Source organism: Eublepharis macularius, chromosome 13 (genome assembly GCF_028583425.1).
Source record: "Eublepharis macularius isolate TG4126 chromosome 13, MPM_Emac_v1.0, whole genome shotgun sequence".
NCBI lineage: Eukaryota > Metazoa > Chordata > Lepidosauria > Squamata > Eublepharidae > Eublepharis > Eublepharis macularius.
In genome coordinates this window covers 5,411,023-5,426,692 of record NC_072802.1, presented here as the reverse complement: position 1 = coordinate 5,426,692, position 15,670 = coordinate 5,411,023, and the positions used below count along the sequence as shown (strand labels likewise).

At 46.0% G+C, this 15,670-nt stretch overlaps 1 protein-coding gene across 1 annotated transcript; it reads right to left on the bottom strand.

Moving 5' to 3' along the window:
* Positions 1-1,328: 1,328 nt before the first annotated feature.
* LOC129341319 (G-protein coupled receptor 83-like) lies at positions 1,329-12,486 on the bottom strand. The gene is made up of 6 exons (XM_054996447.1): positions 12,451-12,486; positions 11,984-12,089; positions 8,514-8,854; positions 7,845-7,970; positions 6,564-6,697; positions 1,329-1,923 (listed from the first exon to the last, which is right to left on the bottom strand). The coding sequence occupies exons 1-6, from the start codon at positions 12,484-12,486 to the stop codon at positions 1,329-1,331; spliced, it is 1,338 nt and encodes a 445-aa protein (XP_054852422.1).
* Between the last annotated feature and the right edge of the window lie 3,184 nt (positions 12,487-15,670).

The following is a 15,670-nucleotide window of genomic DNA, read 5'->3' as shown; positions in this document are numbered from 1 at the left end:
CTCAGCCCGTAAGTCCTGTATTGATCTAATATTTCTTTCCTGCTCTCCCCTTTTGAAAGGCTAGGGCAGCCTTTTCCATGGTTTTCTTTTAGGAGAGGGGGAGTGCATGAGAGGCTGAGTAGGCATTACAGAAACTTGCACACACTATGAGGCATTGGTCTCAGAGCAGCAGCAGTGCCCTGAAATCCAATTCTGCCAGCTGGTGAGTCCAAGCTGCTTGCTTATTTATTTAGAAAATTTATATTTATGCCTCCACTCCAGAGACCTGCTTCTTTCCCCCCTTCTGGACACTATACTCTGGTTCTGCTTTCATAGCTATGCTCTATTATTCACCTCTTTCCTTGCCCAAAGTCAAGGGTTGGATTACAGGGGATGTACTCAAGTCATGAGAATGCTGGTCAGGTCTGTTGGGTTTCAGCGTTGCCCTGTGTGCACCCTAGAACTCTCCCACCCCTGCACGTTGCAGCGATGGGCCAGCTGCATTTCAGAGAAATTCACCCACTTAAACATCTTAGTTAAGAAACCTTGATAAACAGTGGGGAAATTCCCGGCTTTTCCGAAAGCCTCTGTATTTGGATGCTTCTGCTCCTCTGAGTGGGTGTGCTGGAGCTCTGGGTGTGTACACGGGGCATCTCAGCTATTGGACCTGCATCATTATGCCATAACGCTAGACCTTCTGGAGGATAGTGTCATGTCTGTACCCCTACATCCATAACATTGCTCTGTGTGTTGAACTATTGCTAATGCTGTACCTTGTTTGCATTTTACAAATGCTCTAACACTTGTTTCTGTAACAGCCTGAGAACCCAGCTGTGTTCTCTCGTTTCTTTGAGGCTCACTGGAGTGACCTTGTACTGTCTGAAATGTTACAGTTTACTTTCATGCATTCCCAGACCCTTTACCGCACAAACCTGTGGTCTAGCTGGGAAGGGGGAAAATGAGTGGGTATTTAGAGTTGTACTTTCCTCAAGTCTTTATTCCTATCAAGGAAGTATGTACTGCTGAGATGCTTTCTTGCCTCTGAGTAACTCTATGGAAATATATATGGAAATGATTGGATTTCTGAATAAAACCATTTAATCAAGAGCTTCTTGTTGCAATGGTGCACGGACCTGTCTACCATATCCTGTCATCCATAGCTTGACAGATGGAATGAAGTAACAATTTTTGGATAAAGTTAAATAATTGTTACAATGGTAATAACTAAAAGACAGGGAAGGCACTGGGAATCCATGGTGAGTATCTTTTGGCAAAGAAGTATTTGGTTGATCATTTTAATGAAAACTTTTACCAAGAAAAGCTTGTCAACTCTCTTTGACCAGCTCATTTCACAAATCCGTGTTCAGCGTCTGCACATTTGTGGTGGATCGAATGCTCTGTAAAGAAACTCTCTGCTTGTACTGGGCTTGCTGCATCCATGCTTCACGGTAAGGCAGAGTCATCCCTGGGATCAGGTTGTCCTGTGTCTGAGGTGCCTTCCAGCACATGGCAAGCAAGGACTTAAGCTCTGAGCGGAAGCCTTCGTTCAACCAGCAGTAGATGAAAGGGTTGTAACAGGTGCTGCTCATGGCGAAGCAGTGCAGAGCGAAATAAAGGGAGTTCTTGGTTTTGATACCCAGACTGGAAATGAGAAGCACATAACAATGGAGTGGAAACCAACAGACAGCAAAGACCACCACCACCAGGACCAGCATTTTGATGCTCTTCTTCTTGCTCTTGCGATGGGCAATGTACTGTGGTGTAGTGATGTCCCCAATGGCATTGCGCAACCACAGCTTCTTGGCCAGCCGTGCATAAGTTACTGTTATGATGAGGAGAGGCAAGAGGTAGAGGAGGAGGAAGGTAGAAAGATCCAGGTATTTCCACACCAGCTCTGCTGGCTCTGGAAAATTAGGGAGGCACAAACGCCGAACGGTGGCTTCCCTTCAAAGGCAAAGAAATACAGCCATCATTACGTGGTCAGAAAACCTGAATGCAATTAACCTCGTAATGCCTCTAGTGTGACTTGCAAATACTTTTTTAGTACCCTTAATCCCCTTAAGTAAATTCTGTGCTTGAGATTTATTGTCAATTTATTTGTTGTTAGGTTTATTAAAGACAGGTCTGAGTAATCAGCAGTTCCTTGAGTATGCTGCTGCGACTTTGCAGGACTGCTGAGAGCCATCACAGACCCCCAACAAAGATATACACTTGCCACCTCATCACACCACACTGACATATCCCATGAAAGCACTTGTCCTTCATGTGGATAGGCAAAAAAGGACTGGGCTCTCTGTGTACTATACATTTCCTTTCATTTATAGCCCACCCTTTTCCCAAGGAGTTCTGAAAATGATATCCCCATTTTATCTTTCCCCCAAACCATGTGAGGTGTGCTATGGTGAGACAGTATGACTATCTCAGGGTGACACTTTCCATCTTCTGTTCATCTCAGTAAAAGGGCCACTGAAATCACAATTGTACTCCAGGGCCAGTTTCCGCTGCCTGTGGTCCCACAGGCTGAAGTTTTTCACAAGCATGGGCATGTGAGGCATGGCTGTAGGGTGAGGTGGGTGACAAAAAGGAGGTCTTGTGCAGGTGCTCCAACTACACTATGAGGAGAGGACCTCTTTATCCCTTTTCTGTTTGCTTTATAGGGAAAGGGGGAGATGATGGAGATCTGCAAAAGCCCCTTTGGGCCGCCTCCTCCTCTCCTCTCCTGCAAATCATTCATAGAGCCTTTTGATGAGCCTTGGCTCCAGCATGTGCCCCTTTAGCTGCTTGCAGGGCAGCAGGAAACAGCACTGCCCGCCCGCCAAGAGAGGCTGAGCACAGGATGTGCTGCTTCCCTCCCGGAGTCTGTCCCTTTCCTCGCAGGAACAGCCTGCAACTTCTTGCAAGCATGGCTGTGCATGCAGGCTGTTATGCAGCAGCTTCTTGGAAGGGTCTCAAGAGGAGGAGCAAGAGGGCAAGAAGAGGATGTGCCAGTGGTAGAATTGCCTGCCTCCAGGTGGTAGCCAAAGGCCTCCCAGTATTACAACTCACCTCCAGGCAACAGAGACCAGTTCCCCTAGAGAAAATGGCTGCTCTGGAGGGTGAACTCTATGGCATTATACCCCACTGAGGCCCCCCTCCCCAAACCCTGCCCTCTCTAGGCTCCACCCCCCAAATCTCCAGGAATTTTCTAACCTGGACCTGGCAACCCTAGCCAGCGGGCAGACAGGCAGTGATGATGCTGGAGGCAACTGCTCCTAAATGGCTTAGGCAACTTGTCTGGCTCCCAGACCCCAAGGATGCTGCTCTCATAGTCTTTCCCCTGGTGGCTCTGCCACTTTGGGAGTAGGTTGTGCCAAGTCCTTGTCTTTTATGAGTGGAAGCCACAAGTGCCTTTCTGGTAGCATCCTGGCCTGGCTTCCTCCCTGTCCTCTCTGTTTCTCAGGCGTGCACGATGTTCTCATCTGTCCCGGCTCTCTCCGGCTGCTTTTCTGCCTCTTCATCTCTCATGAACCCTAGGTTTAATGGATCTTGTCTTTGACCTGTCTATCTTGAAACTCTGCTGTTTCAGCTACTGTAGCTTTCAATAGGTTTGGGAGAAAACTGGAAATGGCACTGTCAGATCATCTTACGAAAGACCCCCGTGACACTCTTGAACACTGCTCGCAATTGTTGCAGCAGGGAAATTGCAAGGTTTCAGGATTGCTGTTTGGAGTGGTGAGGAGCTGCCATCTCTTGGCAGCACACTTCTGCAGCCCCCAGCCTAAAAGGCCCTTTGTTGTTGTTTTTAGAAACCCTACTGTCTCACCTTTGTCTAATTTCAGTGGGCACAATGCCATTTACATAATTTATCCATGACTGTTAGCTTATTACTTATTAACTTTACAAGTGCCCCCAGAAAATTCATTTCCTTGAGATCAACCACCACTCTTCTTAAATGAATAGTTGGTATTCATCTGTAGCTGTTCGGGGAACCAACTGAGCTAATAATTCAGCCATTCCATACGTAAGCTTTTGTGTCCCCCGTCGCCAACAGCTAGAGTGGGCAGTGTCATATTTGCCGCACTGTTGATGCAGTGCAGGAAGCTGAAAACAGGATATTAAAGATATTAATCAAACTGTGAAATTAATCAGTGGCAATGAGGAGAACAAGGGGGAAGGATTTTAACGTAATGGCGTTTCTGCTTCCATCAGCTATCCTAATCTCTTCTGTCTATTACTTTAGCCTCTTCACCTCTTCCAGGATGAGAGCAGAGGAGCAGGTTTTGCTTGCAAACAAACCCAAAAAGTAAGAGTTGGAGGTGATTTTTTAAAAAATATATTTTAGAGGGACTTTTTGAAGTGGAAAAGTGCTGGATGTGAGGGGACACTGGTCCCATTCTCTGCCTGCCATCTCTCCCCCGCCCCCTCTCATTATCACTAGTTATTCCAGCCAGGCACCAAGGCTGGAAAAGAGCTTGTTTAGAGGGGAGTAACCTGAGGCGGGGCTGTGAAGAGAAAGCTGTGGACTGGGGGAGAGGGAGGCACTTAAGCATCTGGCTGCAGCTTTATAGTTGTTCGGCATTGGTAGATGTGGGGCTGTAGCTGTAATGTAGTAGTAGTAATAATAATAATTAAAAAACAACAACAGTGCACTTATATACTGCTCTTCTGGACAAAAAGGGTACCCCACTCAGAGCAGTGAACAAAAGCAGTGTTCTTATCCCCACAATACAGCTGAGGGGATGGGCTGAGAGGAGGGGTTTGCCCATGGCCACCTGCTGAGCTCATGGCAGTGGTGGGAGTCAAACTAGCAGAGTGCTGATTTGCAGTTCAACCACTTAACCACTATGCTACAGCTTGCCTGCCAGAAAATTCAGTTACAAATGTTCCTGCTATACCTGTAAAAATACAATGGGTGTTTGTTGTGGCTGGGTGACAATTGCAACCTCTGAGCCGAGAGAGCAGGCTGCTCTCAGAAATTGAAACGTTGGCGCTGTGGCTTTGTGCGCTGGCCATTGTGAGCCAGCTGATGAGATCAGGAGAAATGTATTTTCCCCAGTGAGCTGGGATAGGAATGAATAGAAACATATCGCTTATGTGAAGAGAGATGCTAAAAGAAATTGCAAGTGGAAAGTTCTGAACAGCACCTCCATACTTTTGTAACTGACATGCATCAGTAAGATAGCGCAAGCATTAAAAGCGAATCACAAAGAAGAATGAAATGTAACAACATGCCATGTGTGGGCATTTTTATTGCACATTAACAGTTAAAAACAATAACTTAAATAAAGGAAGAAGAGCAAACACTGGTACTGAAAAGGTGAAAACCTAGCAGAAAAGATAAAGGTGAGGAGACAGTATCTGCATTAAGGGACAGAGTGAAGAGAGTGTTGGTCTTTCACTCAGTACCCTGAGTTCCAAATCCAGTTTAGCTGTACTGATAATACTAATCTGTCAGGTTCAGTTCTTTAATCTCCAGCACTGGAATATTAGAGGGCTAGCTTACAGTGCTAGGAGAGACATTGTAAAGAAGTGTAAAGGTTTTGCATTATGTTTAAAGTTACACAGTTATAACCTGGATGCTGAACTTTGCATTTGCATAGATAATATTTAGGTATGGTTGGTTAGTGTAGACAAATTGTACGAGTGTTAGTAGCATGTTCCAGACAGGAGTGGGTGACAACTTGGGTCCTGCAACAGAAGAGCGTCTCGTGATCGGGCTTGGCCTTCCTTCGCTTGAGGACAAGAAGAGGCACCAAAAAGCTGTGGTGTATTTTGTCATTTCTTTGCCTGCCCATATACGTGATTCCACTGATCCACTTTCAGGTCAGTTCCGGATATTTTGCCATGCCCCTCCTCTCAGTACACTGCGCCCATCCCCTCCTGGGTCCAAGGCAGCATGGGCTCAGCAGGGAATGCTGGTCACTTCCCACAAAGTTGATGGCTGGGAGTGACTTGAGCCCCTAAGGGGCACTGGGACACCCTTCTTATTGTGCATCTATCTGCTCACTTGGCTTGGCTGGAGAACTTTCCCTGCCCAGTTCTACTTTCATGCAGCTGGCGTCTTTGTGAAAAAATACACATCCACTTAAAAAAAATCTAATGGGGTCTGAATGAGTGTTTGTGAAGCTGATGTAAATATGTGTCTACTATACTGAATATGTGTAGAAGGCTCTTTCAGTATACACACATACCCTTTCTAGGATCTTAGGATAAGGAAATGTAAAACTGAAGAAAAGAAAAAGAGCTGTGGAGATGTTGCTTTACACCAGGTAGGTTCCCCCACATCCTTTATGCATATTCCTGATCTGAGCTGGCACTATATCTTGGATGGCAAGATGACAGTATGGAGGGATTAGACATAACTGGCCACCTTGTATTTAAGAGGCGGTTTGCTGGTTTTTTCCTGCCATTTTATTAGTTTATTTTGATTTTATCAATTTACTGTTTTTGATTTTTATAGTTACAAATAAAAACCAACACATGATTCATCAAAAAAACTACCATTGCACCAAATATTCATTTATGCCACATTTCAAGAGCAGGCAAAGGAATTTTTTAAAAGCATAACGTACAATCTAATGGAAAGAAAAAGGATTAAAACTCACCTATAATTATACTGGAAAAGCTTTTGGTAGATGGCATGGGGCAGGGAAAAGCAGGCCGCCAGTCCCCAGATCCCAGAAATGCTCAGTGCTCCTTTAGTCAGGGAGAGCTTTGGCTTAAGTGGGTTCAGGATGACCTGAAAGAAATGGGGCTCCAAAGTGATTCTTTGTTGGCTCTTTAATGGCTCCCCACGAGGGAAGCTTTTAAGAAAATTACCTGTATATGTAAAAGCTCAGGTTATTAGAGAGAAGGCATATGCATTACCAGTCTTTTTCATAAAAAGACCACTTTTAAGTCAATTTCATGTGCTCTCAAGCAAATGGTCCAGATTTAATTTGTTAATTCTGTAATTTCTCTCTGCTACCACAAACCTCCTTTAACCATTTTCCATGCTGAGCTGACTTTAGAATTCCATCAGTTAATTCTAACCACTAAAGATTCTAACCATTAACCACAAATCCTGCTTCCAACTTTATTAAAAATTTGATCCCAAACAGTTGGTGTTTCTGTGAGCTTTTAAACAAAATATGCATATTTATTTGTGAATTTATGAATGCTTGCTAGATCATAATTTGTGCAGGCCTTCTATTCATGAGGACTGAAGATCTGTCATGTGTGGATTTTCAAAGGCAGCTGCCCTTGGGCCAGAGAGGTCATATGAACTGGCTGTCAGAGTGTCAGTTTGCTGTTCAGTTCTCGAGCCATAGCTACGCCATGTTCTCATGTTATAATCTGTAGCTGTTTAGTTCTCTCCCTCCAGGCCCAGGTGCTGTCCAGGCCGCCTATATCCATGGGAGCGAAGACTTCTCTTATCACCCAGTTCTGGCCGACCTTGACGTCCTCGCCTTCCCAGGCTCTCTAGACAGGACTAATGGGGGAGGCTGGGAATGGGTGTCTGAAGTGTTGTTACTTTCGTTTTATGTGTCATTCTCAACAAAGCTTTGGTTCAGCCAAGGGCCTCAAGTCCTTGGATCGTGGACCCCTGTATCCTGAGCATAATCTTCCAATAAACCTTTTGAAACCAAGAGACCTTGTGCTTCTTGCAGAAGGGGGGAGACGAACTCTAGATAACTGGGATCCCACAGTCTGACACTGGCCATGGAACAAATACAGATGAGTGCACAGATGAGTCTGAGCACAGCTCCAGTCTACAGGATGAAGCCTTAAGCAAAGACCTTCTGCCTTTGAGAGCTGCATTTCCCTACCACCTTCCAGTGAAAACCCTGCTGATTTCAGAGCACCCGTCCCCCAAGTCTTCCTGGAATGATGTAGGGATACCATACCTGATGTCGGTCCAGAGCTATGGCTGTCAAGGTCAGTGTGGATACATGGAGGGAGCAGTACTGCACAAAGCGGCTGAGATGACACATAGTTTTCCCGAAGACCCATGTGCTGTTAACAAATCGAACCTGTGGAAAACCAATGGGGCCATCAACAAGGCAAAAAGAATCATAGCTGTCAAGCCAGAGCTAATGAGAATTTATTCTTTGCATACAAGGCCTCATCCATCTTCCAGAGAGCTCCCATGTGAGCCAGGCACATTCGGGCTATTGTGTATGCTTATAAAAGTCAGTAGCCCGGAGCAAGGCACTGTAAGGCCATAACTATTTCTTGCTGCATCCCACTCATACTGGCTGTCTTCCCGCTCACTCTTATTCCTTTATCTCCATCCATAGGAGCTACTGCCACTAAACCATTATCAATATCTACAGTTAAACTTGTCCCCTCTCCTTTCCCTGCCCATGAAGTCCTCTGCTTGTCCACTATCACATTTCTCTTTCACCTCATTGCTTTCTGAATCTTCTGAACCTGGATTGGTAATGTCTGGGCTCCTGATCACCTACAGTTAGAAGAAACAAGCCATTTCCTCAAAGAAATTAGCCACACAGCCCACGTCGTGGCCTCTCTTGCTGTGCTGGGAGTGGCTTAGGTAAGTGTGGCTTAGTACTTACCAATGTGAAGGGCGTGTTAAGCAGGGTGATCATGAGGTCTGACACGGCCAAATTAACGATGAAGAGGCTGGTGACTGAGTGCATCCTCTTGTTCTTGATCACCACGTGGCAGACCAGCAAGTTCCCAAAGAGAGAGAGAACAATGATGACTGTGTAGGCCACAATGAGGAGAGCCTTCACGGTGGGTTTCTGTGACTCTGGCTCGTACTTCGCCAGTTCAGCAAACTTCTCCCACTCAACAATCCGGCTGTCTGTCCAGTTGAATGATGTCCCGTTGCTAGCCTGGTAGAGTAACAGGAGCTTGGCCAAAGAACTATTGTGGTTCAGCTCCTCCAGAGTGCCTAAGAAGGAAGGGGAATATGGCAGCAGTGACAGGAGCGTAGGAGATGTTGTAGCTTCCGGCCAAATTATACTTTGCATGGATGGATACAAGCACAGTGGCCAGTGGCTGTTTGTTCCAGCAAGTGAGATGGATGGATTGCCCCAGAGGGAACTCAGAGGGGATACAGTCAGCACACTGTGCAGCAGCCTTTGAATATCCAAGTAGAAAGAAGCCTGGAGGGGCAATAAATATTTTTGCGACACAGCCAGGAAAGCTCTTGACTGGGAGATGCCAGGCAGTTCATATTGCATGCTGAAAGATAATGGGAGGGTATGCACAAAAGGAAAAAAGAACGTTAATAACATTGGATAATACTACCTGCACAAAGGAACCTAAGCAAGCTCACATGTTCACATAACACTGAGTTTTAACTTGTCCCCGTTTTGAATTCTGTTTTGTTGTCCTTTGCCCTTCTAGGCTTTCCTCTTTGGGGAATGTCCTATGATGCAGGCGTTTTGCTGCAGTTATGCGCCATCGTCTTTTTCTTTCTCGAGCCATTTACTCTTATTTGCCATGAAATGTGCTGTTATTTTGGAAAGTTCTTCTCAAATGACCACACTGAGCATTCTCTCTCTCTCTCTCTCTCTCTCTCTCTCTCTCACACACACACACACACACTCAGAGAGAGAGAGAGAGAGAGAGAGCGCACTGGATTGTGAGGTGGACTGTACAAGAATATTATATTTGCAAAATCTCTCCCTGGCCATGGTAACTGAATTTATGTCAGCACTTATCTTTCTATGCAGCAGAGATTTCTGTGTGAAGACATTAAGGCAAGCAAGCCACAAGATGCATAAATATTGGTATTAATTAATCCACAAGTATCTTCAGGCTGCTTGAACTGGAAATCTTAACTGGCACATGTCCATTTATTCCCCTGTTTGCTTCCTGCATTCATTCTCTCCTTCAGTATAGTACAGAGGGAATAGTTCTTTCAACTCTTGTTTTCACAGTTGGGTGACCAGCAGAGGACCCATTTTAGAAGGGAATGGGCAAAGGCCGTACTGGGGAGCATTCAAAGTTAAATTTGAGATGGGATGGGATGGGTGTTTGTGATTGGAAGCTGGAGGCCTGCATGGAGATGCAAAAAAAGGTGAAAACGATTTGGAAATCTGCTCTGTCTCCTCAAGTAGATTGCAGGGGCTTGAGAATGATAATCCCCCCCTCTTTCTCCTTGAACTGATTCTCAGCTGTTCTCAGCTATTCTGTGCTCAGTCCTCAACCGGCTGGGTTTTTGAGCCCTATCCTTTTCTTTATGTTCCTTTACAGTCATGTTGTGCTGCCTCGTCAGAATGAGTGTAGACTTTGTTAGGTTTCTCATGGGTGACTCCCATTGTGCTGCCTTGTGACTTGCACAGTTCAGGCAGTCATAGAGTTAAAATATGGCAAGGACTGATGTGACCCTGCAAAGAAACACACACATTTGTGCACATGTTGCAGCTTGCATACAGAAAAGGGCAATTCTTGGAACTTCACCTAAGGAGGTGGTGAGCTCCCCTTCCCTGGCAGTTTTCAAGAAGAGGCTGGATGAATCTTTGTCAGGGATGCTTTAGGCTCATCCTGCATTGGGCAGGGGGTTGGACTAGAAGGTCTGTATGGCCCCTTCCAACTCTTGTGATTCTGTACCCAAATTATGCTTCCTCTCTGTTCTTGTCAGCCTTGAACTAAGGTAATGAAATTCTACATTAAGTGCAGAATTATTAAAGCTAAATTATGCATAGACAAGCTAATTATCTAGGTCAGCAGTTTTCCAACTCCTTAGCCTCTCTTGATTTGTTTGTAATTTCCTGTTTATTTTTATTTTCACTTTCCCCCTTACTTTTCTTTGCAAGGTGGATGCATCTGCCAAGAACTCCTGGGTGTTAATGGAAAGCTCTTGGGAACTTCTCTCACTCTACACTGCTAGATTTTAACACTGGCCCTGCTCAAGTAGAAAGGCACCTGCATTTCGTCCTGCAGTCTCCTACAACTGTGCTTGGGAAGCAGAGAGGAGCTTGCCTGCCATTGAGAAGCAGTTTCTGCAGAGCCTTGGGGCTCTCCTTCGGCATGGTCTGAAACCACTGATCTATGAGAATAAATTGGGAGCAAATCACATGGAGTGTGGCTAGAAGACCCTCTTTATAGTGTGTACTTTTTGTTCATACTTCTCCTGTGGCAGCTCTAATCATACGGATAGCAGGTGGGGTGACCCACACTTTTCTGGCCACATACTCAGTTGAGCTTTATGTACACACAGCCACAGTGGCCATTTGGACATGTTTGTGTCGGACTTCCAAGTACCATAAAGTTTGCCTTCCAAAGATTTGTGGTTAAGGATTATCATTTGGTTTATATCCCCAGAAGAAAAGCCTGTCCCAGTGTTGTACAGGAGCAGGGGGTCCATCCATCTTTTTGAGCCTGTGGGTACCCTTGGAATTCTGGCACTGCTTGGTGGGCATAAACAAAAAATGGCTGCCACAGGAGGCAGAGCCATGCACAGAGAGGAAGCCCAGGTGCAGGGAGGTAATTTTTAAAAAAATATACTGGGAAAGAGGAGAGAGAGAGAGAGAAGAAAACCAACATCTGGTGGCAGTTGCCACTGTTATTTTCATTGGCCCAGCCAAGTGGATCTCCAGTAGCAAACCAGACGCAGGTGCCCACTTGCCCGCATCCACTTTCTGAAAACACTTGGGTGGGCATCAGGAAAAGTGTCAGTGGGCACCTTGTTGGAGACTCCTGAGCTTCCTGACTGTGTTAGAGTGTGGGGTGGGAACTGGGGAGACTGGGTTAAAATTGCCCCTCACTGTTAAATTTACTGAGTGACCTTGGGCCAGTCACTATCTTTCCGGCTAATGTGCCTCACAGGGATGTTGTGAGGGTAAAATGGAGGAAGGGGGGCAACATATGTGTCCCTGAGCTCCTTGAAAGAAAGGTAGGATAAAAGTCCAATAAACCAATCAAAAGAAAACTTCACACCGACAGCAACATCTGCAAACTCCTCTTAGTTTTAGGAACTGGCCAAAGTACTCTTTTTCAGAGTCTGTTTCATATCCCTCTCTCTCTCAAATAGACTCTGAGATCTCTCTTGCAGATCCCTAAAACCACGGACCAATCCCATGGATGCTGCTGTCACACTCTGGCGAGCCCATTTCTGCAGCAGACACAGAAGCCCAAGACACAGCAGCCAGCATCACGCTGAATGGTTCAAAAACACCCTTTGAACAAGAGTTTGCAAAGTGGCAAAATTCCAGTCCTGCACAATCAAAACAAAATTACCCCTAACTAGAAATGGTACAGAACGGAGATGCATCCAGAGGTCTAAGGAACTTTTGGCCATTGCAAACTCTCATTGGCTGAAATCAGCACACCAATACATGGGTTCTGGGTCTCATGCGGTACTAGAAGCCGCAGGAGAAGAGCATCTAGTGTTTCTAAGCTCTGGGGACATCCTCAGCTTTGTGCCATCAGTTCTACAACCACTTCAACGTGACATTATGCAAAATTGTAGCTCAGCTGACAACAGTCCCATGACAGACATAACATTAATTCTATGTTGAATTTCGTTTCTTTACGTACCTGCTGCCAGGCAATGCATTGACATTCGCTGATCATCCCGGCTGCTTCGGAAATTGCCCAATTGTGATCTTGTGATCAGAGGAAATATGTGAATCGCTCTTCTTCTCCTTCCCTAAAAAGTAGCAGCTGCTCTGCGTACCAAACCATCCCCTTTGCTCTTCCCGAGAACACCAACATATTCCACACCTGCTCTCTGTAACTAGTGCTTTGCTAACTGGCCAATCATATGTGGGGAGGAAAAACAGTGGTTGGTGTCTCTGTGTGTGTGGTGTGTGTGCGCGCATGTTGCTGCTCATTCACCAAAGGGAGGGTTTTGCTTCCAGAGACTGTCTTTAACAGGGAAGTGGGTCTATTGCTTTTCTAGTGCAAAGGAAGGAGACATTTAAGGAACATTCATTCTTTATCTACAGTTAGAACTGCATGCAGAAGAGGCAGGGCTCTTTAAGTGATGGCAATACAGTTGCAAAACGGAGTGATTCGCTTTCAGTACCAGGTGAGCTGCCGGGACCAGGATGGGGAGTTTGTGACTGTTAAGAAAAGTTTTGTTCCCATTTTGATATCTTCCCTTTAGTACAATATCGTGCTGCCTTCATAAGAGCATAATAAGACCAGAATAACATCAGCCCTTTTATTTTTATTTTTGTTTTTTTTGTTGTTGTTGTTATATTTATATCCCGCTCTCCCCGCAAGTGGGCTCAGGGTGGGTCACAAGAGAAGATAAAATATAAAAGTCAACATTATAGCTTAATATCTCCCCAATCCATATATCTGCTTTGTGAATCTTGGTCTAGCCAGGGCTGGTTATTAAGCCACCTGATTGACTGCTTGAGAGCCACATAGTGAGAAACGTGCCAAAGCACCGCAGGTCCTCGGCTCAGTCCTGGCCTCGAGCAGTATGTGGGTTGCCACCCTCCATGTGGGGCCGGGAGATGTCCCAGAATTACAACTGATTTCCAGGCCACAGAGGTCAGTTCCCCTGGAGAAAATGGCTGCGTTGGAGGGTGGGCTCTATGGAATTAGAGCAGGCTGAGGCCCTTTCCCAAATCCCACCCTCAAATAGCCAGGAATTTCCAAGCTCAGACCTGGCAATCCTAGAAGTATGAGAGAGGCCTGACATCCTCTCCTGGGCCTGGGCCTTGCTTGGGTTGATAACATACCCCATATATAGTGCTGGCCCATATATAGTGCTGGCCCTGCACTAGCAGTTGGTGTGGGCTCCAGTGGCTTTTGCAAATCTGGCATGCCACACAACACCATGGCCTCTGCCTTATGGGGGCCCTTGCATTACCACAAATTATCTTACCTGCTTGGCAAAGCAGGTGAATTCTAATTCTTCTTTATCTGTCATTTTTTGCCATGGAAGGTATCTGTCAGTCACTCAGCACTGAGCTCTGAAACAGCAGTGTCATGGCAGTGCTCGTGTGTGGAATGAAAGTGATGCCACGATGCAAAAGAGAACTTCAGGTAGGAGACGCTCGTCACTGCGAGAAGTAGGAAAACATGTCCACAGCAAACTACACACAGGTTCTTGGGTTTGCTGGAAAGAGTGTATCAGCATTTTGCAGTGTTGTGCTATATGTCCTGTACAATCACACAGTGCAAAAGAGGAATGTGTCGTTCAATTGTCAAAGAATTCACCCTCTGGCTGAGCTGGCGGGACAGTTGGCAAGCATGCCCTGTAGGGGGTTGTTGGAATATATGGAAGGACCTGCTTCCTGTAGCTCCCCTAGAAGCAGATGCAGCTCGCCATCCTCCCCCAGGCTCAAACCAGCATCTTCAGAGCCCTGGTCTATGTCCATCACACCTAGGAGAAAGAAGGTAGCTAGCACGATTTGCATGTGTTACGGATCCATTGCCTCTAAGAGGTTTTAATGTCTTTTGAAGGAATCTGAGCCCCGTGCTCCATCACTGAACACCCCTGGATAGCCAAACCCAGCAGCCAAGGACAATAGTCCAGAAAGGGATTCTTGTATGCAGGGGTTTTCTTCTGGGAAAAGAGGTGGTGGAACTCAGTGGGTTGCCCTTGGAGAAAATGGTCACATGGCCGGTGGCCCCGCCCCCTGATCTCCAAACAGAGGGGAGTTTAGATTGCCCTCCGCACCACTCAGCGATCTCAACTCCCCCCTGACTGGAGATCAGGGGGCGGGGCCACCGGCCATGTGACCATTTTCAAGAGGTTTCGGAACTCTGTTCCACCGCGTTCCTGCTGAAAAAAAGCCCTGCTTGTATGCGCATGGTATAATTCTCTGAGTCCCAGGAATACAGGATCCTTAGTCGGCATTGCAGTGCTGCATTAGGAATTTCCAGGGTACCTCCTGGTATAATCTTCCTGAACTGTCAGGGCAGTTGATCCAAAGAAGTTAGATGTGTCTCACATTAGCTTATGGGAAATTTATTGTCACACGCTAATCCTGTTCATTCCTTCAGGATAAATGGACCACCTTCTCCTCCTTTGTACAATTGTAAGTTCATACTTACCATTATGCTTGGTGCAACAGTAAGGAAAGTCTCATTCTCAGCCTGTATTCATGAGGGTGGCCCCCATGGATACCATCTGCAGCAGCAGCATCAAAGTGTCTCAGAGCAGAGAAAAGACTTTCCGTCCCGTGGGTGGAGACAGAGTAGTGAAAAGACAGTTGGTTGTTGTGGGTTTTCCGGGCTGTATTGCCGTGGTCTTGGCATTGTAGTTCCTGACGTTTCGCCAGCAGCTGTGGCTGGCATCTTCAGAGGTGTAGCACCAAAAGACAGAGATCTCTCAGTGTCACAGTGTGGAAAAGATGTTGGCAGGTCATTTGTATCTACTCAGGAGGGGTGGGGTTGAGCTGAGTCATCCTGTAAGAGTTTCCCAGGGTGTGGAATGCTAATGGCGGGAGGCTTCACTGTATCCTGAGGAGGTTCTTTTGCATATGGATTGGTGCTTGATGTGCTAATCTTCTCTGCAGGGCTATTGTCGGGTGTAGAGTGTTTTGTTAGCCTGGTGTTTTTCAGAACTGGAAACCATGCTCTGTTCATTCTTAAGGTTTCTTCTTTCCTGTTGAAGTTTTGCTTATGCTGGTGAATTTCAATGGCTTCCCTGTGCAGTCTGACAAAGTAGTTGGAAGTGTTGTCCAGTATTTTGGTGTCCTGGAATAAGATACTGTGCCCTGTTTGAGTTAGGCTATGTTCAGCCACTGCTGATTTTTCAGGTTGTCCAAGTCTGCAGTGTCTTTCATGTTCTTTT

What these genes read in the sequence shown, in the direction of transcription:
- LOC129341319 (XM_054996447.1), bottom strand. Translation starts at nt 12,486, where the DNA reads ATGATCAGCGAATGTCAATGCATTGCCTGGCAGCAG. An exon ending in AATGCATTGCCTGGCAGCAG is followed by an intron (nt 12,090 to 12,450) that starts GTACGTAAAGAA and finishes TCTTGTTCAAAG; the next exon opens with GGTGTTTTTGAACCATTCAG. An exon ending in CAGCAGCATCCATGGGATTG is followed by an intron (nt 8,855 to 11,983) that starts GTCCGTGGTTTT and finishes CTTCCTTCTTAG; the next exon opens with GCACTCTGGAGGAGCTGAAC.